This window comes from Anolis carolinensis, chromosome 6 (assembly GCF_035594765.1).
Source record: "Anolis carolinensis isolate JA03-04 chromosome 6, rAnoCar3.1.pri, whole genome shotgun sequence".
Classification (NCBI taxonomy): domain Eukaryota; kingdom Metazoa; phylum Chordata; class Lepidosauria; order Squamata; family Dactyloidae; genus Anolis; species Anolis carolinensis.
The window spans coordinates 12,927,341-12,953,133 of record NC_085846.1 but is presented as its reverse complement, the minus strand read 5'-3'; the positions used below and the strand labels follow the sequence as shown (position 1 = coordinate 12,953,133).

At 43.5% G+C, this 25,793-nt stretch overlaps 1 protein-coding gene across 1 annotated transcript; it reads right to left on the bottom strand.

Annotated features, from left to right (window-relative positions):
- Nucleotides 1-1,547: 1,547 nt before the first annotated feature.
- Nucleotides 1,548-21,395, bottom strand: tbc1d10b (TBC1 domain family member 10B). Its single transcript, XM_003227703.4, has 9 exons — nucleotides 20,451-21,395; nucleotides 11,353-11,452; nucleotides 11,130-11,237; nucleotides 10,489-10,595; nucleotides 9,838-9,952; nucleotides 8,772-8,837; nucleotides 6,647-6,836; nucleotides 6,270-6,424; nucleotides 1,548-4,653 (listed from the first exon to the last, which is right to left on the bottom strand). The coding sequence occupies exons 1-9, from the start codon at nucleotides 21,206-21,208 to the stop codon at nucleotides 3,946-3,948; spliced, it is 2,307 nt and encodes a 768-aa protein (XP_003227751.2). The 5' UTR covers nucleotides 21,209-21,395; the 3' UTR covers nucleotides 1,548-3,945.
- Nucleotides 21,396-25,793: the final 4,398 nt, after the last annotated feature.

The window sequence follows — 25,793 nt, the reverse complement described above, 5'->3', positions numbered from 1 at the left end:
GTTTCTGCACCAGTCATATTTAGTTGAAAAAGATCAGTTTCTTCCTGCGAAATATTTTTTTTTTGGGGGGGGGGGGGGGGAGGTTGCTTGCTGTGGCAGGTCCCCAAATCCTGTTATGCAGTCATCCCACTCTGGTCAATCACAACCTCTGCTTCCATACTGCATCGGCCAAGTGAGCTGATATTACAGGGAACTACACTACCTACTACATAGTGGGAACCCAGTTAGGAATCACTAATGACCTCATCAGACGGGCAGGGGGAAAGAGGGAGAGTGCAGGGGGAACCATCATCCTTTGTTCCCTATCATCTTTCCCGGTCTTCTGGGATGGCCTCCAATCCCGCATTGTTTCCCATCCTTTCCTGCTTCGTTCTCTTTTTCTTCAGTGAAGAGCTGATTGTTACCCAACTCCTCCAAAACCACTCTGGGCTCTGTTTCTCCATGCTGCTGAAACGAAGCCCTACGGAGACCTGCCAGAAGTTGGACTGTGTCATGTCATGGGTTCTGTTGGACTCCCGTTCCAACAACACAGAGAAGCGGGGAGTAGATGCAGAGAAGACTGCGTCTCATAAGGTTGTAAGTGTACCTGGTGAATATCCAGAAACACAAACCGAGGGAATTGTGAGAATAGCAGCAATGGAGAAGCAGGCTATCGCCCTCACCAAAGCTCTCCTTACAGCTTAAATATAGGCAACCCAGTTTTAAAAGGCCTGTTTCTCACTTGTGTACATGTATTTCCATCTCTCAATGTCAGTAGCCAAGAGCAAGTTGTGGGCATCCAATAACAAAACTGAATACCTGGAAGGCAGTACTGAATTACAGCTCTCTAGGTGTTCTTAGACCACAGCTCCCATTACGCCTCACTATCGACAAAGTTGATGTGATTTGTAGTCTTGCATCTAAAGAGCTGCAGTTTCCAAACTGGCAGATTAAGGCTTGCTGTGTTACGTTACTTTTAGCAGTACCTGTGGTCACTCAACAGAACACTAATGCAAGCCAATTAAACTTAAACAAAAATCAACAGGAACCAGGGAATGTGCATGGTGATCAAGTGTTACAACCATGGATGTGTGGTTGGGGTGTGTGTCTGAGAGCAAAGTTCAGGTCCATTTTTTGGGATTGGTCTCATCAGCCAAGGTCTCTCTTGTGCTGACCTAACTTGCAGGATAAACTAACACCATAAACTTGCAGATCGGCATCTGTGACAAAATAAATGTAAGAATGAAGTAATATGCCAGATCAAATGGCTAGAACTATTCAACAAACAGCCTTCTCTCAACAACCGACTCAAAGCCAATATTTTAGCAGGCATTCCAATCCTGGTGTCCTTCTCCAAATGTGCTAGGCCTATTGGCTAGGGCTGATAAGACTTGGGAGTCCAATGCATCTGGAAGACATCAGGCTGGGGAAAGGTTTGTTCAAAGGCTTATCCTAACCTGTGGATAAAGTGTTCCTTCTCCAAACCACACTCACTGTTGACAAGCCTCCTCCAATTCTTTTTTTGTTGATCTGGACACCCCAATCCAATATGAGAGTCCAACCCATCCTCGAGGAACAAAGACAGTTGCTTTCATTTTGTTTTGTTAACATTTTTAAACAAAGCAATTCAGGAAACAGGGAATCCAATGAGAATGAGGCACAAACGACAAAGAAAATATTAACAAGTAGGACAGCAAGAATATATCGGCTGTAAACTTCTAATTTTCTGCTCTTCCTGATTAGGAGTGGTGGTAAAAAAAAAAAACCTAAAAAATAATAATAAAAGGCAAGGGGAGAAAATGAATTCCTAATTTCCAGTGTCTGTCCCATTAAATAAAAGCACAAGATCAAAAAAAAAATCCCAAGTATCTGTATACATAATTACAATACTGAAACATATATATAATATATGTGTTATAGAGAACAGTTATGTACAGAGATGAGGATGGGCTACTTGATCTTTTTTGCTGGATCATGGATGGGACTGAGGACTTTAGAAAAAGCCACCATTTGGGACAGGTGTGCTGTGGGAAGCCAAATTCTGAAACTGCTTCATTCACAATAGCAGGAAATGTGACCCAAGGTGGAGAAACTGAGCCTGCAGAAGGTGAAAGCTGAAGGGCAAAGACAAAGAGTTACAAACATACGTTAGTCTAGATTTGTAGCCCTAGCCTAACTTGATCTCAAAACAGTTCAGTCTCCCAGTTGCCAGCTTCCTAAGATATTTTTCATGCACAGGATTCCTACTTTTGATCCACAGCCCCAGTTAATCTGCTGGTACCATTATGCTCCTAAACCATGTAGGAAAGAAGCCATTCTGTCCTCCCACAAAGGCTGAACAAGCTGATACCAGTGTGTGATAATATAAAAAGGCAAAGGGGACTCCTTTTGTGGCCGCACAGCGTACCACGGAGAAAAAGAAGCGAAGATACATTCCAGTTATTTTAAAAGGACCAGTTTGTTTTTCAATGAGGGGCAAGGGGATAAAGCATGCACCATTTAGGAATGTAATTCTACATTAACAAACTGAAACCACTGCTCAACCAGTTTCGGCAGTCATGGCTCAAGAAGCTCTGAAAATTCTGTAAAGAAAGCCTGGGACTCAAAAATTCAGGAGCCATTCTCAGCATCTTCCCCAAAACAGATCCCAGGAATTCTCAGATTGAGCACATGAAGATTTTTTTAAAAATGATTTCTCAACTGGTTTAAATTTGTAATGGAGATGTACCCTTGATATCCCATAAGGGATGGGCAAGGACAGAAGAAGGACTAGATGCATACTAACAACAACGGGCAAACATTTCTAAATTGGTTCTTATTATACAGGGAGCTTTGGCAGAAACAGTTTTATCACTGCCTTCATCATGGTGATAGATGCTCCCAAGAAATATGGCTGTCTCTTTTCTGCAAGCAACAGAATAAAGATGACCTCCTGCCTTTGCACTCAGGAATGTTTCTGCCAAATGACAATACTGTAGGGCAGGGGAAGAGATCAATTTTCTTAATAAGAACAGAAGCCTCTCTCAATGGTTTGCCAGCAACGGGAGGGAGGCTCCAAACCCACTGCTCCAGTCTTATTTCTCACGAATCTTGAGATGCTTCTAGGCACCAGTAGAGTGGAATTTCTTTTCCCTGACCACTTCTAAGAAACATTTGCATAGTAACAACTGTATGGCTGAGTCTGTGGGTATTAGAGCCAGCCGCTGTCTCCCAATCCCCATATGGACACACTCCTTGCCCCTGAAAGCTGCATAAGGTGCACCGTTCCCTCAATGCTGGGAGAAGCCTCCTGCGTCTTTGTATAGAAAGCGGCTTCATTGGGATTTATTTTATATGCCTTTTGGGATGGTGCTGGGGATTAAAACACAGTGGCATTACATAGGTGAATCCAACCCACAACTGAATAATTTGTTAACTTGTCAGAGCAGAGGGGAGGAAAGACCATCCTTTGCTCTGAAAACTAATCTCCTGGGAAGAGCTGGTGTATCTAGCCTGGAGTAGTTAAATATTTGTCAGGAGAGATTATTCTATATACAGTACTTGAGAGGACCCATGTTGGGAGTTATTATTAATATTACAATTAGCTCCTTGGTTAAGACTCCAAGCTTTCGGGAAGTGGAAGGGCTGTGCTGCTGCACCTGTCAGGTTTGGCAAATTCTGCACTGGGACAGCCAGAGAACAGCAGCCATTTTGTTTTGGCCCGGTTCCTTAAAGGGGGGAGGGGAGGGAGGGCCATATCCACCTCAGGCACACAAAGGTAGGTGGAAATATGTGCACTAGGTAAATTATCCTCCTACCTATTGTAGCCCTAAGATGGGTGCTTCAGTGCAAAGCAGCTCTTGGCACACCACTGCCTGCCCTTTGGGCCCTCCTACCACCGTATGTCTCTGGGAGCAGCTGCCATCTTGGTCCTTAGGTGACAGGAGGCAGTCACTGGGAACAACGTCCCCTCTCCCCCAGCCCTATTCAAAAGTATGTGTCTTGCAGCACTGATGATCCGGGGTTCTCCCCATCTTTTCCCTCTTCTGGGGGCGGCAGGGAGGCAGACTTGGGTTCTTTTTTCTTCAGGGACAACTTCCTCTCTTTCTTCAGCTTGGCTTCCTCTTTGGCTCGTTCTTTCTGCTGCTTCTTTTCCTTCTCCTTCTCCTGCTTCTCCCGTTCCTTTTGCAGTTTCCTCTCGCGCTCCCTCTCTTGCTTTTGCCGCTCCTTTTCCAACTTCTCCTGCTTCTCACGTTCCTTCTCTTTCCGCTTCCCCTCCTTGCTGCTGCTGCCACTCCCTACCTTCTTGGGGCCTCCCAAGGGCGTGTTGTTCCCCGTCGGGGAGGGCAAGGCAGGATGGAGGCCTTCCGATACCACCACCTGGCTCTGGGCCGCAGGAGGCGCTGGGGTTGGGGCCGCAGACACTGCCAAGCCGCCCACAGAGTGCGCTGGAGAGAAAGAGGGCCCGCTCGTGCCACTGAGAGAAACCCTTTGCTTCAGGCCAGTGAGGCTTAAGAGGCTGGCGCTGGCGGACAAGGGAGGGTTCATGCGGTGCCTCTCCTCATGGATCGCTCGGGAGCCGTGGAGACGGCGGGAAGGCTTGTACTGGAGCTCACCCCGGTTCTCCCGCCATTTCTTCAACTGGGTGGCATTCTCTCGCTCTATCAAGGCTTCAGTCACTGGGAGATTAATCACCTGGCCACAATGGGGAACAAGAGGAGAGTTGAGAAGGACAGTCACACGGCATCCCTAGCCAAACATCCACACCACCACTTCTTGCATGTACCGGGAGCCCTTCCTCATACAAACTGAGCCTGAAACTACATGCTGCACAGGGTTCCTCATTCTCTAACCTTTTGTGGGTTTTTTGGTTTTGTTTTGGGTGTTGTTCTCTTAATCAACAAGGGCAATACCAACTCAGGACACACCTTCTGAAGCGAAAAAAAGCAGCCCGACCTCCATTGTGTGTGAGAGAGACATAAATTTAAAACAGAAAATCAAGAACAGGCACAGATTCAAGCAGCAACCCACCCATACGTGTACATTCTCCATTACAATCTGAAGCCCACCTAAGTCTGCTTTGGTTTTCTTTAAAAATTAAATTAAAAGCAAAGATGAAAAAGCCACAGCATTTCATCCAATGTGCTGTGTGCTGCTATTCTTGAAACATCCCTTGCTATACACAAAAACTGAGGAATAACATGGGCTTTTACCCCAATCTCCTTGGCATCCATTACCAAGAAAGGCCCATCAAGCCTGATCTTAGAATAGGAGTAAACAGCAGTAGCCCTCCAGATGTTGAAAGACTGCATCTCTCACCATTCATTGGTGTTGGCCATGTTTGATGGATGCTGTGGGCCAAAAACGTTTAAAGGGCCACAGCCATTCCCTCCTGCTCTAAGAGAGTTTTCAAAAAAAACAAAACCCCGCCATTTCTATCAATAAACTAAACATAGCATTATGTAACACAGTTTTTGTACCTGGGTTATAAATATCATTTCCTAATTGGTTCAATTATAAAAACATGGAAAAAGTTCATTAAACTACAAAAAACTTTTGTGGGCATCCTGCAGCACATTTTACTATAGTTTTTAATTCAACTAAATTTTTTAAATTTTGTTACATAGTGTAATCATTTGTGTGTTTATGAGTGTTATTCAGTAAGCCATTAAATCCCCTTCACTCAATTACTTGACTTCAGAATGTTGAGTATTTCAATTTAAAACAAAATGATTATGATTTCATGCGCTTCTGAACAAATATGGATGAAGAATGCAGAACACAAATCTGGCCAATGTGATATATCTTTCATACTAGTATATTTACTAATAGCAACAAGGTAAAAAAGTTGAAAAATTCAAAGCTTTCCCTTAAAGGCACACATACACTCGCAGATTTCTACTTGTGGCTGCCACTAAGAACTCAAGAACATGTCAGCAACATCTGATGGAAGATATTGGATTATCTACCATGAATAGTTTTGGCTAAGATGGAAATCTGAATTGTTGCAAGAAGAAAAAGTCTTTTATTTCAATTCGGTATTTCTTATCACTTTCAATCCATCTTTAGTATTGTCCTACCCCACTTTTTTGTATGACAGAATAACTGTTTGTAAGTTATTTGTGCAGAATAACTTACCTCCAATGCAGATTTCATTGTCAGATTCATATTCCTTGTTCTCTGCTTTAATTTTATTTGTATTATTTTATATTAGATTAAAATTGTTATTTTTGTCTAATGAGAAACCCACACAATGTGCCTTATGCTGTGTCAATCTCAATATTTTAAAGAGAGACAAAACAAGTTCCTACCTCATGAACCAGGAAGTCCTCTTGCATGGTCTGGACAGGCAGATTCCGTAGCTTCTCCATCGTCTCATACATGCCCTGACATGAGCGGAGCTTATCCACTGAGCCCAGTGTATTCCGGAGCAACACTAGGCCAACCCGGAAGATTATTTTCACCCCTAGAGAGAAGAGACAAGGATGAATTGGTGAATAAGTGGGAAGAGGCCAAGTGCCATAAATGACCACAAAGAGAAGGACTGAGAAATGGGTAATTAACATGGGAAGGTTGTGTGAGCACAGAAATTAAACCAAAAAAATATCCAGTGGAATGCCACTGATTCCAAGTGGCTCAATGTAAAGATGGCAAGCAGCTAAGTGAATAACGAAAGAATGAGTCTCACCTTCACAGAAGAACATGTCCCACACACGCAACACGGAGCACCAGGGTAAAGTCCGGGAGAAGATGCACATGAACCACTCTGTCATATACAAAATGGGATCGATTTTGTATCTTTTCAGGTGTCGGTAGGCAATAGGGGATGCTCGTCGGAGCAGGGCAAAGAAGATCTCCCCATCCAGCTGGATTGCTTCCTGCACATGATGAACAAAACAAGGGGGATTGGGGGTGAACATGGGGCAATAGGATTGGCAATCAATCTCTTTCTCTCTCCAGTGAGAACAGAGCCCACTGCTAGATACTGTTTGTAGTCTCTGTGAGTGGCATAAGAAATGAGGTGGCCAGAAACAGAAATTATACATCTGAAGTGGCCCCAATAACTACACTTTGCAGCTTCCTTGAGCTGGGAAGCTTGCCTTATGTTTTAGGTAATGGCTTTGTGATTAATTGATTTTGTGTTCTGTGATTTTGAACAGCTGCATAAAAAGCTGAAAGCCAGAAATGTTTTCCCAATATCAAAGCAAGAAATCTTACCTGTCAATAAAGGTATAGCTACAAGGAAGAGGACAAAATTAGGATGTTGCTCCTACAAAATAGGAATTCTGCTACCCACAAGAGATTTACCTTCTGCTCCCAAATTGCTAGCATTGCAGTAATTGAAAAACTGGTGTAACCAGTGGTGTTTCCAGACATCACCAAATTGTGGGTTTTAGTCAGGGGCAAAAAATCCCAGGACCTGAGAAGAGGTCCACATTCAGACCTGTTGGTCCTGGGATTTCTGCCTCCGTTGTCCACACTTGCTGGTTTGTCCTGGGATTTTGCAGCCCCAAAGATGGTCGCCACGGGACATCCGCCAGAAATTTCAGCATTTTTTTAAAAAAAGAAAAAGAAACTTAAGATGCGAATATGCGAATCATTGTATAAGTTCCGTTCCTGGGTTATAGAGGCTGCATGGCAATCTGTACAGACAGGTTTGGTCATGTACTTGTGCCTGGGAACTATGGGGTGCTGCTGTTAGGTTATACATATCTGTTACTCATTGTTTTTAAAATAAAACATGGGGAAAGTTATTACATGGCAAAAACTTTGTTTGTGTGTCACAAACTTCATTAAACATGTGGAGGATGACGTTTATCTTGCAGGATAAAGTTGTCGCCCTCTAGTCAACTGTTTCCATGTTTTTAGGATATAACCAATCAGGAACCAACATGTATAACCCAGGAACAAACCAACATAAAAATTCCGTATTTTCTGAATGTAGGGACATACAGAGATTTGAATATCCGCATTTTCCAGCCAGAACCGGGATATTCCCGCACCTGAAAATCTTGCATTTTTGCCGTTTGTAGCGATTCCTCCCATGTTTTCAGGGGATGGTGTTTGACCACCCTCAATTTGGATGTGGGAACTCCTGGGATAAAGATACTGTCTGGACAGGCCCCAGAAAAAAAAATCCGGTGGCTGAATTTGTATTAGCCCATCAGCAGCAGAATGATCTAGCTGTTCATTGATCTATTATCTACCCAGCATCATTTCCATGCAAAAGTCACAATCCCAGACACAAATGGATCAGCTTATTGAGGGCAAGTGACTTATGTCTCAAAGTCACAGGATTTAAGCTTCAAGTTGACTAGAAAGACGGGAAGTAAAACAGATTAGAAAATAAACTCTAGAATAGTGGTTCTCAACCTGGGCCCCCAGATGTTTTTGGTCTGTAACTCCCAGAAATCCCAGCCAGTTTACTAGCTGTTAGAATTTCTGGAAGTTGAAGGCCAAAACATCTGGGGACCCCAGGTTGAGAACCACTACTCTAGAAGGTAATTCAGATGAGCCAAGCCATGAGAGAAATGAAAGCTAGGAAAACCCTTTTCTCTTTATTCATGACTCGGCTTCTCAATGTTCTTGGATTCTGGTCCTCCACCCTTTCTCTGGGGATTCCTGGCTTGTGGGAGGCCTCTTTCTTCTTTGCAAAACAAGCAGTGTGATGCAACAACACAAAATGTACAGTCACTCTTGTAGTGGTGCAGGACATCATCCACCCATAAAATTTTTTGAACTGCACAGAAAGCTTTCCCTGTGAGGAATCCCAACAAAAACACTTATTACTTTTTCTCGTCAGCCATACTTACCAGTCCGGCACTGTAATAGCCAGGGAGGTATTTCTCACAGATTTGCACCAGGCACCAGAAAGCTTGCTGTGGAGAGAGACCAAGAAGTTCTCAGCACAGGTAAACTGGGTAGTTCTCCACAGGCTGGGCATGCCTTCCAAGGGTCCTGGCCTGCTCCCCACACCCATAAAGTCAACTGGTCCTCAATTCAGGAGGCTCAGCTTTCACTCCCAAGGCTAAAACCTCTTCTCTCCTGCTACCATCTTTCCTTTATGATACTGCACAAGTGAAGAGGCAAATCTGGGGGCAAAGATGAGACCATAGGACTGTGGACCCTTTCACATTTCTTTATACAGGTTGACTATCCTTTATGTGAAATTCATAGACCAGAAATGTTTTGGATTTTGAAATATCTATGAAATGGTAGGAATCCAAGCATAGTCCTTGGCACAAATCCACACCTCTTGCCATTTCACAGCCATTTGTCTCTATTTTCTATCCTTACGCCACATTCATTCACACTTTTTTTTGTATGAGACAATAGGTTGGAAGGAGATTGGGAATTTGAGAGGCTGATGGTATAACAGATCTGATACACGTATTTAAAAAAAATGGTATACATTGTACAGAATCTGCCAGCTGCCTACTTTTGCCTTGCAAACAAATGTACAGGAGAACTGCAGCTGCTGCCTCAAAGTTAAAAGCAGGTGCTTAGCAGCAAAAAGATTTCAGATATTAGAGCATTTTGGATGTCTGGATTTGGGATGTGCAACCTGCATTAGTGCCCATATTTCAACATTATGCATGTATATATGATATGGAAACATGGGAGCAGCTTAGGAGGGGGGCACTAGCCAAGTCTGGTGTGAGTCACTTCTTGTTGCCACCAAGTCTCCAAGTTTTCTAGATTTACAACATGTCTCACATTGCAGCCTGCTCAAGTTCTGTGTCAATGCAGATCACTCAGGAAATATGGCTCTTTCCAAAACACACCCACTGCATCCCACACCTCTGTGAGAGAATTCAAGTTCTCAAGCAGTCTGCCACATTCCCCATTGTTCTTCAACATGACAGTGCAGCTCCTCACCTCTGCAGGCATATGCATCAGCAAAACTGCAGCCACGGGAGCCTGGGCTTGGCAATAACCTTCTTCCGGCCGGTAGATGGTGTAGGCTTTCAGGATACGGTAAAGGTCCTGCTGCCTGTGATGGAGGAGAGGCATAAGACTAGGAAGCAAGAGACTTCCTCTGTCTCAAGGAAGTATTGCCCCAAACTGGGATTGTTGAGTTTTGGAAAGGATTGGAGACATAAATCTAGAGCACATAAGTTCCAGACTAAGGCCAGCTGACAGAATAGTTATGCACTTTATTTCATTGGAGTATTTTATAGATCAGAGGGCATAGGGAATAGTCTAGGCTCAGGGTTTTCCAAGTCAAAGGCCACAATATACTTTGTAAAACAAGGAGAGAAGGAGTATTCCCAAGTGTCTGACTTAACTGCAAGCCCTATTAACCTTGAACTGGAAGCGAGGGGGTGCAAGGAAAGGAAGGAGGTAAAATGAATGGAGATAAGAGCTTTGGAGATAAGGAAGAACAGGAAGAATCATCCTAGTATATTTAAGAAGGTTTCTAATATGAAGTGCGCTTTCAAAAAGCTTAAAAAACATAAGAACAACACAGGGACTTTATGACCCTAGACAGGATGGTTTCTAGCTATTCTGCCAAATGCCTTTCCTCACCCATGGCCTCCCCGAGCTGCAAACATCTCATGGAATGGGAACTGCCTGTGTAGGTCCTTCTCAATCACATCAAGCCACTTGGGATCTCCAGTCTGCCGTTCCAATTCCTAGGAAAAAGGCAGAAAAAAGATATTGTGAATTTGAGAAGCAGGAGGTGGTGGGAGGGGGCACCAAGGGATGCTATAGCTGGACTTTTGCTTTCACTCTTGTGGAAAGGATTCCAGGAGAGACAGAAATGCAAGCAAAAGAGACATGCAGCATCTGACCCTCCTCTACATGGACTCACTGCCACCCCTCACTGTGCCAACTACTGTCTATTGCTCTATATGTTGAGCACAAAAATAATTACTTTTTGGACTGTATCTCCCAACATCACCAGCAGAGCTGCAGTCCAAAACAGTAATTCTTAAAGCTCAACCTGTGGGAAAGATCCTAATGGGTTCTATAAGTTAACATTATTTACTGTGGTTTTATCATCTGTTTTGATGCTAAATGTACCATGCTTTGTACAGATTTGGGTCTTGAAAAGTGGGGTATAAATCATTGAAAAAAATAAAGAAATTGAGCTAGCTTTTTCTCTGCTTGAGAGACCGAAATCCTGTCCCACTGTATAGCAGCACTGAAACAGCACCCAGAAATACCTCAAATTTCCCTGGATTTTGATCCAAAAGCTCCTTGCTGTTGGAGAGAAGTTGCCACGCTTTGGCTCGGAGGGATGAAGGAATTCCCTTCCGGCAGCGCAATTTTACCTGAAATAAAATGGAGAAGTGATAAAATAAATGAAATAAACATGCACATATGAGCATCCAACAAATGTAAGTTGGGGTCCTTCCCTCCAATTGCTAGAGGCTCATCTTTGCTCACCTTCTGGAATCTGCGTGATAGCCATTTATCCCAGTGGGAAAACATGTCCAGCCATTTGAGTTCTCTCTGCCTGGCCACGTCCACAGGGATGGCGCTTTCCCTGCAACAAGAAAAACAGGAGAGGACATACATAATGAACTCAGAAGAGAAAATATGTGAGCTTTGCCTGAATCTAAACGTAACCATTCTGTAGAAACCAAACTATGTTCTTATTTTGAACAAATTACCTGCCATTTCTTTTATTTAGGGGAATAGCTGTGCAATACATCAGGGCCTGACCCCTTTCCTCTGGCATCTGACATTTCTGAGGGAAATAACTGCAAGCCCATTCTTAACACAGACACATTTAGAAGCAGATAGTAGAAAGTGCTTTGCTCTTTTGATCAGAGTAGGTGTTGTGATGGTGTTGAATTATTTCATTCTCTAGCTTCATAGGCCGTAAGAGTGTCCTTCCATCCAGTACTTTCTGCATGTCACAATCACCCTGAGATGACACATACTAAGCTATCTCCAAACTAAATTGAACTGATACCATGGATTATTATAAAGACAAATGAATGGATTCTACAGCAAATCAGGCCTGAGTTCTCACTGAAACTAAAATGACTAAATTGAGGCTGTTATACCTTGGACATATTGAGACAATGTGACTCACTGGAAAAGACGATAATGCTTGGCAAAGTGAAAGGCAGTAGGAAAAGAAGGAGACCCGTACTACAGGACCCCACAGGTCTGAGTTAGTGAGAGTTGAGCAGGGAACCAGATGCTTGCGGATCTTAGAAGTTATTCATTCACAGACTCCATGAGAAAAAGATGACTTGATAGCAAATAATAACCCCAACCTGAATATATACTCTTGCAATTTCATCAACAAGAAAGCAGCTGACACAATTTCTTTAGTGCCACTTCTCTGTTTGTTTATATACACAAAGATTCAGGTGCCTCTCATGGAAAATCCCTGGATTAGACTTTGGCCAAACCCTCTGCTCTGGCCTTGTAGCCTTCATGAAGATGATGGGATGAGAAATGCCAAAGTGGTTTCCTTGCTATGTCATTTGAGATCATGTTCCTGACAGATCTCTGCAATGATAGATTTGTGGTTTTTCACTATCCCTTCCTGCTTCCAAGCTCATGAAATATATATATGAGCAAACAAGCAAGACTTACAATGACCTCAACTTTCTAAGGCAAATACAGTAGAAAATAAAACACTGAAGTGGGCTATCATAATTGAAACTAGAAAAAAAATCCACTCTAGTTTTGATTGATTAGTTAGGCTTTGGACAAGGGAATGGTGTCATTGTTTCTGTTTATTAATGTCCAAACCAAAGATTATTTGCATTTACACACACAAAACAATATCTAAATGACAACAATATAAAACAATGTAAAAAAGCAACAATATAAAACAGTATAAAAGGACTATGGTATAAAACATTATAAAATTACTACATAAAACAATTAGCATAAAGATCTTGCCAATTAAAATTTGATACCATTAAAATACAACATAATAACAAACATAAAATTATTTAGCTAAAAGCTCCCTCATAACAGTTAACTGTGATATCGGCAATAAGTTTTGCCCAAATTTTCTTTGCTGATGAGGGAATGTGCAAGATGACAAGCAAACTCTTAAATCCTGGCATTAGAAGATAAACTAAATGCACATACAGTCAGTCCTCTGTATCCAGAGATGCAACCATGCATGGCTGAAAAATAGGTTTTTTTTAATCCATAAAGCAAATCTTGATATTTCATTTTATATAAGTACTAATATTTTACTGCACAATTGTATAATAGTGGGACTTGAGTTTCCTTGGATTTTTGGTATTCACAGGGGGATCCTGGAACTAAACTGCAGTGAACACCAAGGGCCCACTGTATGAGGAAAAGAAAGGAGAGGCATCAAATTTCATGTGCTTCAGGTACAGGGACATACTCATTTCAGTCCAGGAGACTTGAGGAAGGCAATCACATGGAAGGAGCTGGGCAGAGCTCCTTTTAACAGAACTCAGTGAGAAACAGGAAGGGCTGTGTGCCAAACAGGAAGTGGTGGGGCTGATTGAAAGAAAAGGCAAGGAAGATATGGGTTGGTTGGGAGAAAAGGGGAAGAGGGCTTTATTTTCACAGCCACACTTTGAAAACAAAGCCATCAATGAGTATTTGTGTGTGAGAGACTTCTTTTTACCATTAAACAAGCCTGAACCCCCAACACTATTCAGTTTAGTTCCAACCTGTAAATAAACCACATGAAACAGCCTCTGTTCGCTTCCGGATAATGAGACAGCATAAAAGAAGGAGCTTTGGACTTGGCCAATATTCCCACATTAGAAGTGGCAACATCAGCCTTCTGAAAAACCAGCTTTATCAAGCTTCCACTACTTTCACCCAACACCATTTCCATCCAGCTATAGAAGAGGGGCCCCTGATGGCACAGTGTGTTAAAGCGCTGAGCTGCTGAACTTGTGGACCAAAAGGTCCAAGGTTCAAATCCCGGGAGCGGAATGAGCGCCCGCTGTTAGCCACAGCTCCTGCCAACTTAGCAGTTCGAAAACATGCAAATGTGAGTAGATCAATAGGTACCGCTCCGGCAGGAAGGTAACAGCGCTCCATGCAGTCACGCCGGCCACATGACCTTGGAGGTGTCTATGGACAACGGCAGCTCTTCGGCTTAGAAATGGAGATGAGCACCAACCCCCAGAGTCGGTCACGGCTGGACTTAACGTCAGGGGAAACCTTTACCTTTACTATAGAAGAGGAAGAGACAAGAAGAAAGGCCACTCCACTGCCTCTCCAGGTGAGGAAATAAGTCATTTTTAGCTTCTTCATTGTTTGCTCCAGTTCCATTCCATGTGATTTGAGCTCAGATGACTGAACATCCAACTGTATTATAATTGATCATTATAAAAACATTGTAACACTGGAAACTCAGTCACCAGTTTAGTTTTCCTTTACTCTCTCCATTGCTTGTTCCTTTTGTGTCATGACTTTTCAAATAGAAAGCCTTAAGGCACTTGTTTTCACTGACACATTATTTTTTCTAGAAGCCCTTCTAACTGAAGAAGGATAAAGACACTAATAATTCATGCCCATCTATTATTTCAAACCATCACTGAGTTTCATTTTATTCTTGCAACCAATTGTGAGAACCTTGTGAACACTATCAAATGAGATAGCCATGTGCTCATCTAACCATCAATCCATACGCAATACTTGATGCAAAGGCCAAATGAGCTACTATTTGTGGGGCTCATGGAAATAGGATGGTTGAATCTTGTGGCATGTGGTTCAAGGAGGGGGCCATCACCTGATTATGAAGCAAAATGAAGGCAGAACACAAATGGCTTGTGAACCAGGTATAGTAAATTAAATTTTATTCTCAAATAGTTATGATATAAGATGGAGATGGAAATATAAGTACTGTACATAATAATGAATCTATGTTGTTATATTCTCCCCAATAACTCATAAGAATCCTAAGACTGTCTCAAATGGACCAAAGTGAACTCAGCTGCAAAGGATGCTGAGGGTCTGATCTTTTCCCCTCCCAAGGAAGTCTTCTCTTTTTCAGATCTACCCCACCCCCTGCAATTTGGCTTCTAATAGCTGCAGATCTATCTCTCCCCCCACCCAGCTATTGTCTCCTTTCTGACAATCCTTTCTCAATAACTGGCTTTCCTTGGAGGGTTCCAGCTTCAAAGGCTGCTGAAGGACAACAGAAGGCACTACAGATGGTCCAGAGGGAACAGCAGCTAATCCACATCCAAGAAGAGAACCTACATACAATTGGTCCACCCCGTCCCTCCCAGGAAACAAAGCTCCAGCCCCCACAAAGGGACCAGCTGAAGCAAAACCAAAACAGACCCTAATCCTTTACACAAACACACTCCATTACTATCCATTATTCTACAGAGGAACAAACCTCCCAGTCAGCAGACTACAAAACCACCAAAAGGTTGCACTCTTCTATGTAGCAACTAAAAACATGTTCTATATTAGTCACTGGTCTTTACATATAGGTTAACTGACATTTTCATATTTAACAGCTGTACTAAATTTTTCTTTCTGAAAAATCTAGAATGATTTTGCCTACTGAGCGCCTTTTCCTTTAATAAAGGCCTGTAATAATGGATAATCAGGCAAGCTCCTGAAGGCTGCATCTGAACATTGTTTTAACTTGTAAGCTGCCTTAGATACCATGCCAGGAAAAATGAGAGATATTAAAATAACGAACTGCCGGTAAGTAAATAAGCTAGTGGTTATTTTAGAGCTCTCAATTGTTACCCATTTGGATTGCCCCTCTCAAAATCTATCAGCCAACATGGTCATGCTGGCTGAGGAGATGTAAGCTAAATAAATTCAGATTATTAAAGTGAGCCCTCAAATTATGGCAACCCTAAAGTGAATTTATCACTGGGCTCTCTTGCCAAGATTTGTTCAGAGGGCTTTTCTGTCTGTTTTCCTTTGAAGATGAGAATGTGACTTGCCCAAAATCACCCAGTGGGTTTCCATGTCTGAGCAGAGATTTGAATCTGGTTCTCCCAGAATTTTAATCCAACACTCAAACAATTACACCATGCTGGCTCTACAGTATACCACAACAGACTCCCTTTATCCTCTTCCTGTTGAGAAGGAAGGTTCCTCCACTTGCAATTGTTGGTCAGAAACAATCACTGCTTCCACGCGCCTTGCCTTCAGGCTTTCCTGAGGCACTTGTCTGGCAGCTGAAGACAAAGGGCAAGACTACACAGGCCTCTTGTCTTAACCAGAAGAGTAGTTCCTACATTCTTAATTATTATGAGGCATGTTGGGGAAGGAGGGCTGGCATCCAATGAGGTCTTTCTCATCAAACCATGAGATCAGCAGTCTCCTTCCTCTTTCTAATGAAAGCTCAGATTCAGACATGACTGTTGAACTCATTGTTAGGAGGCAACTACACACTGCGATGCCAGCTTAGCCAATTTTTAAATTCACAAATACACACTGTTTACATAACCCAAGAAGTCAAGGAAACAACATTAAATTCCCCAGTCTCCACCCTTTGAAAACAAATTAAGCTCTTAGGGCTTAGTGAATTAAAAGATGACCCTCATCCTTCTTCCATCTTATCATTGTCACTTAAGAACTAAGAGAAGTGGAACAAGTTATAATATGGTATTTAAATGTGTGTCTCAAGGTCATTCATCTTCTTACACAGTTGTAGGTCTGGCAAGCTAAGTTTCTAAATCTCCAAGCTTTCAAGAACAAGGATGGATAGCAATAGTGTGACCAGGGCTTGAAAAAGCTGAATTGGGGGGAAGAGGGCAACAACTCCCAAAATTTCCTAGCAACCATATTTCCCAAGCTCTGGATCTGACATAATTGACACAGAAGTGGGGGTGTAAGATAGCTGGAAATCTCTGAAAGTTCTTCTTGAACAATAATACATGTGTGCATGCTTGCACACATTAATCACCTAAAAGACTCTGGATAAATTGATTCTTGTAGCAGCCTCACCTTTTTTCTCCACCTGGATTGCAGGGTGCTCTAAAATTCTTGGAGCTTTAAAAGGTGCTCATAGGATAAGGGATAGGAATGAAGGGGGAGTAGTGCTTTCAAAATAAGAAAACAGAAGCCATGCTTTGGGTATAAACATATGCCAAGGAGATTCCTTGCATTGTGCTTCTTCAACAGCCAAGACCAAAACTGTGCATCAAAGTATATGGAACTTGTGAACCTGGCAGATATTCCTGGACTACAATTCACATCATCCCTGACAACTAGCTATGGTGGCTAGGGTTGACAGGAGTGAAAGCCCAATAACATCTGAAACGCCATTGGTCCTCCACATGCACTTTACCAACAGCCTAAAGTCAAGTAGGAGCAGCAAGGCTCAGCCATGTGAGCAGCACATCTATCCCTGCATCCCATCTTCAAGGGAGACTATGAAGCAACAGAGCAGCCATTGGGCAATCCATTATCTCATCCCCTTCTTAACAGTAATAAGACTGAAGGGAAACTTCAGCTTGTGACTGCTTCCTTTGTCTGTCCAGGTTAGCTACAGACATTTGTATATTTTCATTTTTCTCTCCTTACTCCATCCTACCATTAATGTGTGGTTAACAGAGAACATTCTGAGTCAATGTCAACTGGACAACTAGCACAAACTTGAAGGAGTTCAATCCCCCAAAATTGTTTGGAGTCATGCTACTATAGCTACAGCACAATCCGTCACCCCACGCACAGCAAAACATATTTGGGACATAGGTCAGCATGCAAGAAATATAGGCATCCAGACACAATGAGTAATTCAGAAGTGCACCCAGTATCCTTCCAATAAAACTAGACATCTAAATAAACTGTTCAGAGTTCAGGCCAATGAGGGCAACATCTAAACAGAAGAGGAAATACAGTTATGGAAAAAAGACAATGATGTGTTCCAAGAAATATTTGGACTAGAGAAATGAATCATTTAGAGTGGCAGAAGAACTGGCCTAAAGTGCTACAGCTCAGGAAAACACATGTCAATTGGGGATAGTCCCCAAACATTCCCCCCAAAGAATCAAAAAGGCAGTTTCCAGGGCATTACAAAGTATCTTAACTATATAGCCAGATCCTTTCAGTCCCTCCCATTTGGAATGACATGTTTTTGAACTATTTTGATCTGAACACAAGGCTAAAGCACATGTCAAGCTTGGGGCACCATCTCACTGGTAGGCAGCAGTCCAGTCTAGGCTAGGCTAGAGTGCTGGAAGAAGTATGTGACCTTTTTTTCTCTAGAGGGCAGTAACTCTCACCCAGGGCCCTTCCATACAGCCATATAACCCAGAATATCAAGGCAGAATAACCCACAATATCTGTTTTGAACTGGGTAATCATAGAATTATAGAGTAGTAGAGTTGGAAGAGACCTCATGGGCCATCCAGTCCAACCCCCTGCCAAGAAGCAAGAAATCGCATTCAAAGCACCCCCGACAGATAGCCATCCAGCCTCTGTTCAAAAGCCTCCAAAAAAGGAGCCTCCACCACAGTCCGGGGGAGAGAGTTCCATTGCCGAACCGCCCTCACAGTGAGGAAGTTCTTCCTGATGTTCAGGTGGAATCTCCTTTCCTGTAGTTTGAAGCCATTGTTCCGCGTCCTAGTCTGCCGGGCAGCAGAAAACAAGCTTGCTCCCTCCTACCTATGACTTCCCCTCACATATTTGTACATGGCTATCATGTCTCCTCTTAGCATTCTCTTTTGCAGGCTAAACATGCCCAGTTCTTTAAGCCGCTCCTCATAGGGCTTGTTCTCCAGACCTTTGATCATTTTAGTTGCCCTCCTCTGGACACATTCCAGCTTGTCAACATCTCCCTTCAACTGCGGTTGGAATTGGACACAGTATTCCAGGTGTGGTCTGACCAAGGCAGAATAGAGGGGTAGCATGACTTCCCTGGATCTAGATGCTATTCCCCTATTGATGCAGGCCAAAATTCCATTGGCTTTCTTAGCAGCCGCATCACATTGTTGGCACATATTTAACTAGTTGTCCACGAGGACTCCAAGATCTTTTTCACATGTACTGCTGTCGAGCCAGGAGTCCCCCATTCTGTATCTTTGCATTCCATTTTTTCTGCCGAAGTGAAGTATCTTGCATTTGTCCCTGTTGAACTTCATTTTGTTAGTTTCGGCCCATCTCTCTAGTCTGTCAAGATCGTTTTGAATTCTGCTCCTGTCTTCTGGAGTGTTAGCTATCCCTCCCAGTTTGGTGTCGTCTGCAAACTTTCGGCTCATCTCTCTAGTCTGTTAAGATCTGAGTTATCTGAGTACACATTGCCATATATCCCAGTTCAAAGCATATAATGTGGTATTTTATTCAGCTGTATGGAAGGGCCCCCAGAAAAAAGTGAGAAGTATGGACTAGCCTACCAGGAATTCATAGATTTGGGGAGAACAGTATGGACTCCAGCCCCTCACAACCAGCAATACAAGACTGATATGTCTAGTTGATGTAACAACTGGCTTTGCTGGTGGGTAATGGGCGTAGTATTTCCTCCCATTTGGAGGTAGGATGCAAAGCTGGGAAAGGCTGGACTACTGTGTTGCCACTTTTAGGCACCATCCACAGCGGCTTATCTCTTAAACTCTATCCTTTCAGACCAGGAAGTGTTGGTTGTAATCTCCTGAGAGTACAATATATTATTCCTCCTTCCTTGTTAGTGTAAGACTATCATTCTTAACATCAAATACTTGTTTTCCATTCAGTCTAGTTCAGCATCCTAAGTTTGGCAGATATCAAATCTGTACACATTTCCCTTAATAAACTGCCTTCTTCTACAGAAGTTGCCATCAGAATCAGTGAACTATGGCCCAATATACACTGACAACTGAAGATAGTGCAAAGCTAGCTTCAAACTGTGAAAGCCAAACAAAGACTTCCACACTAAAACGTGAAAAAGAAAGCCCTTAATGTGCATCAGCGCTCTGTAGTTTGTTTAATCACTATCTCTGGAACACCCTCCCCAGGGAAATTAGGCAAGCCCCCCCACATTGTCCTCCTTTCATGTTCCAGCACATTTTTGAGAATGACTACTCCCTAGGCCTGGTCCCTTGGTAACCAGATAGTACTCTGTCCTGCACTTCATCCACTTCCCCGACCCTTTGATACGCTGTTGTACTATCCCTTGCCCAGCCCCTTTTAAAGATGACCACGTTCATTTTGTAATCTTGGCCATTCATTTGCTGAACCTCTACTGATGGAACTACAATGACATGGATTTTTAATATTGTTATTTTTATTTTAGTATGTTTTAACATGATTTTGGCTTTTTATGATGCTTTCAGTTTTGTTATTCTTCTTGTTAAGTTAAAATTAGGTTGTGTTATATTGCTGAATGTGTTTTTTGATGTATAGTCTGTATGATTTTCCTTCCAGCAATTGAATGTTTGCCTATATGTTGATAACTGCCCTGAGTCCCTAGGGGAAGATAGTGCGGTATACAAATAAAGTTTATTATTATTATCCAGGTCCCAAACTGGTTCCAGGATTTTCTATGAAAACACTTTAGCTGTGGCTTGACACTGCATGAAATGGTCAGTACATATGGGCCTTATAACTCTCAGACTGCGAATACTTACAGTGTGACGGAAAACTGGCTGCCCCCTAAGAAGCCGTATTTGTCAGTCTTACGATATGCCAATCCATTGATCTCGGAATCTGAACCCATGGAACTAGCATCATCGAGGAACCCAGGTCCCGTCAGTGACTCCAAGGTGCCCGACATAAGGCTGACGGAATCCAAGTAGCTCAAGGTGTCAGGAGCTGGGGGAGCCTTGGAGGCCACCGTGCCCAGGCTAGACTGGGAACCCATGTCCTGGGGTGGTGGCGGTGGTGCCGAGGCATCGTGAAGCGCCAAAGCTTTGGGAGATGTGGGAGAAGTCTTTTCCGGCGGCGTCAAGGGGCTCGGGGCCACCACAACCACGGTGGGCGATGCCGGTGGAATTGGGAGGGCTTTCACCGCAGTCAGAGGTGGCGGCGACACCGTCCCAACGTCATGGGAGGATGTCAGTGACGTCCCGTTGACCGTTATAGAGTTGTCCACATCCCCAGAAGATTCATCTCTCACTGAAGTCCCATCCACAGTTGTAGAGGCCACCTTTCCTTTATCGTTGGCCACAAGAGATATCTCCGCAGTCATGGTGGTCAATGTCTCTGTAGTTGTAGGGGGCGTCGCGTTGGTGTTCAGGGTGGCTTCCACGGTTTCCATAGTGACTGCATGGGTTGACATGGTGACCCCGGAGTCTTCTAAGAGCACCCCTTTGAGGGCATGGAGACCCGAGCGAGGGGCGTTGTGCCTCGGGGGCGGCGTTGGGGTGTCCCCGGACCCGGTCTCCATGGCAGCACAGGCCCCCCTCCCTCCCCCCCAAAGCGGGGACGCGGCCTAGCGGCCAGGCCCAAACCTGAGCTCGAGTGGGGAGGGGGAGAGGAGGGGGGAGGGCGCCCAAAGCCTCGCACTCCCCCCTTCGGAAGCACTGAGGGAGAGAGAGGCAACCACCCCAAGGTGCGCGCGCACCTTCGGGCCTCCCAGGCCGGGGTTCAGCCAATAAGCGTTGAGGAGGAAAAAGGCTTCCGCCAATCACGAGAGGGAACGGGAGAGGAGTCGCGAGGCACTGAGAAGGCGAACCAATCGGAATGGAGAGGGGTACGTCACGCAGCCAATCACTGAGGGGACTTCAGAGCTGCTCTCTCAAATGAGGAAGGGCGGTGATAAAAGCTCTCAGAGTGGGTAGGTGGGCGGGACTAACGGGAAAGCACCTGCCAATCTTAAACCGGGAAGCCGGGAAGGATGATCCAATGAGCAGTTATCGGAAGGAATTAAAAAAAGGCGGGAGCTTTAAGGACTCTTCAACCAATCAAAAGAAGAACCGGCATTAGAGTCACGAACGGGCGTGACGTCAACAGGAAACGGCGTAAAAGAGGCGGTTCCCGTCTAATCAAGAACTCAACTGTATTGAGTGGCGTGATTCCGAACCAGCCAGACGCGACAAGGTGAGGTAACCTCCGCCTCCCTATAAGAAGGAAGGCCAACCCTTTGCAGTAGCGTTCGAGGGGGCGGGTGGTATCTTCGGACTATTTAATAGCCAGTGTTGCGATCAAGGACCAATTAGAAATAGTGGGGGTGGGAGAAATATTGATTGGCTGCTGGAACTGCAGAGGCTATGACTGGCAGAGAGCCTGACCAATGGGAAACAAGAAGGAATGTCCGCGGGAATAGCGTTTTCGGGAATAAGGCCTGAAGTGTTCTTTGCACCAGAATTTGACCAAATTCCCAGCATTCTTTGCTGCGTGCCTAACGTCATGGCTTTCACGCCAGGCCTTGGTAGCTTCTACTGTAGCTAATCCTTTCTAACTATATACTGCCCTCTTGTGGTTGCATCTGAGCGCAAATGACCAGCCATTGCCAGAAGGGACAGAGAGTTTCATCTATGCTGACAATCGTGCCATCACCGCTCAAGCAGGGAGCTTTGAAATGGTTGAACAGAAGCTCTGCAAACCTTAAGGTGCTCTTACTGCCTATTACAGGGGAAAGCAGCTGAATCCTAATCCATCTAAAATGCAGACGTGTGCTTTTCATCTTAAGAACAGACAGGTATCTCGAGCTCTGAGGATGACCTGGGAAGGAATCCCACCGGAGCACACCAAAATAATTGTGAGTCACTCTGGACCGTGCTCTGACTTACAAGAAGCACTGCTTGTCTATCAGGAAACAAGTGGGTGCTATAAATAACATCATACAAAAGCTGACTGGCACAACCTGGGGATCACAACCAGACACAGTGAAGACATCTGCCCTTGCACTTTGCTGCTCTGCTGCTGAATATGGATGCCCAGTGTGGAATACATCTCACTCTGTTAAAATAGTGGATGTGGCTCTTAATGAGACATGCCACATCATCACAGGATGTCTATGCTGAAGAAATTATGCTGTTTAGCCGTTATTCCACCACCTGATATCTGTCGGGAAGTAGCAGCCAGCATTGAATAATTATAATAATACACTTTATTTATATTCCACACTTCTCCCCGGAGGGACTCAGAGCAGATTACGGTATCATACAATGAGACATACAACACAAACAAAGGCAGAGTCTTCTCCTTTCATTTCAGCTTTGAAGGCGGAGCATCTCTTTTACCTTTTCCTACAAAAGTGATACCTATTTATCTACTCACATTTGCATATACTGCCCTCTTGTGGTTGCATCTGAGTGGTCATACCTAAAGTTCAGTAGCTAACCCTTTCTAACTATATACTGTCCTCTCATGGTTCCATCTAAGCACTACATAAATCTTTTACATTATGGGGCCATGCACCAAAACCTGTTAGATTTTATAGATGAAATCCCAAAATTACTTTGAGTAATGAAGGATATGTGTGCCAACTTTGGTCCCCATCCATCAAGCCTTGTAGGAGCCTTTATGGAACAAAGACACATAGATAAAGTGATAGATAGCTGAAATATATAGTGTTCCCTCACTTACCGTGTTCCAGGACCACTCACAATAAATGAAAATCTGCGAAGTAGGGACGCTATATTTATTTTAATATTTATACATTATTTTAGTAGTTAATACACTATTTTAAGTCTTTATCAACCAATTGTGTGTTGATAAATCACCTTCTCCTCCTGTTGTCGCTTGGGCTCTTTTTCTCTCCCTTCATCTTCTCCTTTCTCCCTTCCTTAGTGTAAATTGTAATTTTTTATGATTTACAATATTATTTTAGAGTTTGTTGAAAAACTGCGAAACAGCGAATCCGCGAAAAGCGAACCGCAAATTAGTGAGGGAACACTGTAATTGAAATCATTATCTATTCTTTTCCTGCCTAAGCATTTATCTGTATCTTTCTCCTTCTTCTCTAGCTTGTATCTTATATACTATAATGCTTGGGTTTTTTAGAAGTGCCGCAAAGATCAAAGAAAATAGCAAACATTCACATTTATATTTGCACTGATCTTCTCTTATGCATGTTTTAATGTACCTAAATTTACATAGATGCAATGAAAATTATAATATGCCTAGGTGTATATGAATGGAATGGAAATAATAAGATGTAGTTTCTTTTCTTGGGGGTGTCATTCAAAAATCGAATAGGCCAGCACCCCACTTATCAATTGAGAAATGTTGCTCCTTGTGAATATGAACAGCTGCCTTTCAACAAGTCAGATCCATTAATCCATTCCTGCTTATTATCTGTAACAGGGTTTGGGAATATGTGATCTTCAGGACGTTATGCTGTTAACAGCTGATGAGAGTTGCAATCCATTGTTATTTGGACAGCCGAACAATCCCTGGTGGCTCTCCTGGGTTTTCAGGCTCAATTCTTTGCCGGCCTTACATTGGAGTGAACCTGGGCTCTTGTATATGCAAAGCACGTCCTTTGTCATTGTTCTACAGTCCTTAATCGGGATGTCTGTCATGCAGCTGTGAACACAAGAAGAGCACACATTTGCACATGGGAAGGACCAATGCTGAATGACAGAGTGCACCCTCTGTGTCCCTTGTTCAACAAATGCTATCTCTAGAAAGGAGTGAGAAGGACTTTATCTCCAATCAGTGCAGACATTTCTGAGCTTGAAAGGCCAATGATGGGGCTTGGTATAAGGCAGTATCCTTGTGTTTTGCAGAGCCAGGGATCCTAGATTTTTCTTCCCAGGCTGAGAGGATAGAAGGTGGTTGCTCAAGGCTAGTGGGGAATATAATCTTCCACTCCATCTTGGGCATGCTTTCAGGAGCAGGATGTGTCAGCTCAGCATGTAAAAGGGCTTGAGGCTCAGGTTACCCTCAGCTGAACTGACTTGCTTCTGTCCTTCCTGCACTTTCTCAATCTTAGCAGGAAAAAATCTCTTTGTCATTACATCCCTCATTTTTCAATCAGCTCTTCTTTCAAATTGTTTCGTTCCCTCTCTCAGGAAATGTGGCTTCTTTCTCCTCTTACAATTTACTCATTCAGTCTTTCTCACCCATCCACTCAAAGCAGGTTGAACTTAGGAAATCACTTTTTTGCTATCTGAAACATTTAGACTATCCCAGCTAAAATTCTGCCTATGATAAGTAGAGGATTCTGGGAATTACCCTGAAAAAGTAATTTTCCAAGACTCTGAAACAAAGAACCAGTGTCTTCTCAACAGTAATATTCCAATAGTCACCTGGTGGCATTATTTCCTTATATTAGTTCCTTATAATAGTTGGAATTGGAGAAGTGAACAAGACGTGCGTCTGCTCTTATGGATGATGTGGTGGTCAACAACATTGTCCATTTTCAAAGCAAGAGGTTCCCCTCATCAGCAACGAGGTTTATAGGAATGCAAGAGATGGGGGGATTCCTCTTTTGTCAAAATGAAGCCCCTTTTGCTATGGGATCAGCAGTGGCAACATTCAGAGGGCTGGAGATCAATCTAGGATTGTTAGGTGAATGAGAAGCAAACTTGAACCTTGAATAGTTGCAGACTTTCAGACTACAGCCATTGTCACCTTGTTATGTTCTTCTCAATCTCTTCTTTCCTCCCTCCCCATTCTCTGAACACATGGTGGGTCTAATAGGGGCTCTTTAGAAGGAAAATTTGCTGGGATTATGGAGATGAATGGACTGAACCCCCCAAACCTGTCCGGCAGCTGAAGGGGGAAGAGGCTCAGATGGCTATCTTTAGGAGCCTCCACTCCTCCCCGGCGTCTTGCAAGTGACAGCTGGGACCAACCATCCCGAAAAGGAAATTTTCTCAGAGACATTGGATACCCTGTGCTGGGAGAGAGGGAGGATGATAGAACGACAGTGAGGTCAGTATTCCTCCTCCTTCCTGCACTGTAATCACTGGCTTTCAAACACACTGCCTTCCAGTTGTGTGAGATGGCAGTTCCCATCACCTACTAGGCAGCACAGCAATTCAACATGATGGCTAGGATGATGGAAATTGGAATCCAAG

What these genes read in the sequence shown, in the direction of transcription:
- tbc1d10b (XM_003227703.4), bottom strand. Translation starts at nt 21,208, where the DNA reads ATGGAGACCGGGTCCGGGGACACCCCAACGCCGCCCCCGAGGCACAAC. An exon ending in AGCCAGTTTTCCGTCACACT is followed by an intron (nt 11,453 to 20,450) that starts GTAAGTATTCGC and finishes TTCTTGTTGCAG; the next exon opens with GGAAAGCGCCATCCCTGTGG. An exon ending in TGATGCATATGCCTGCAGAG is followed by an intron (nt 8,838 to 9,837) that starts GTGAGGAGCTGC and finishes CTCTCTCCACAG; the next exon opens with CAAGCTTTCTGGTGCCTGGT.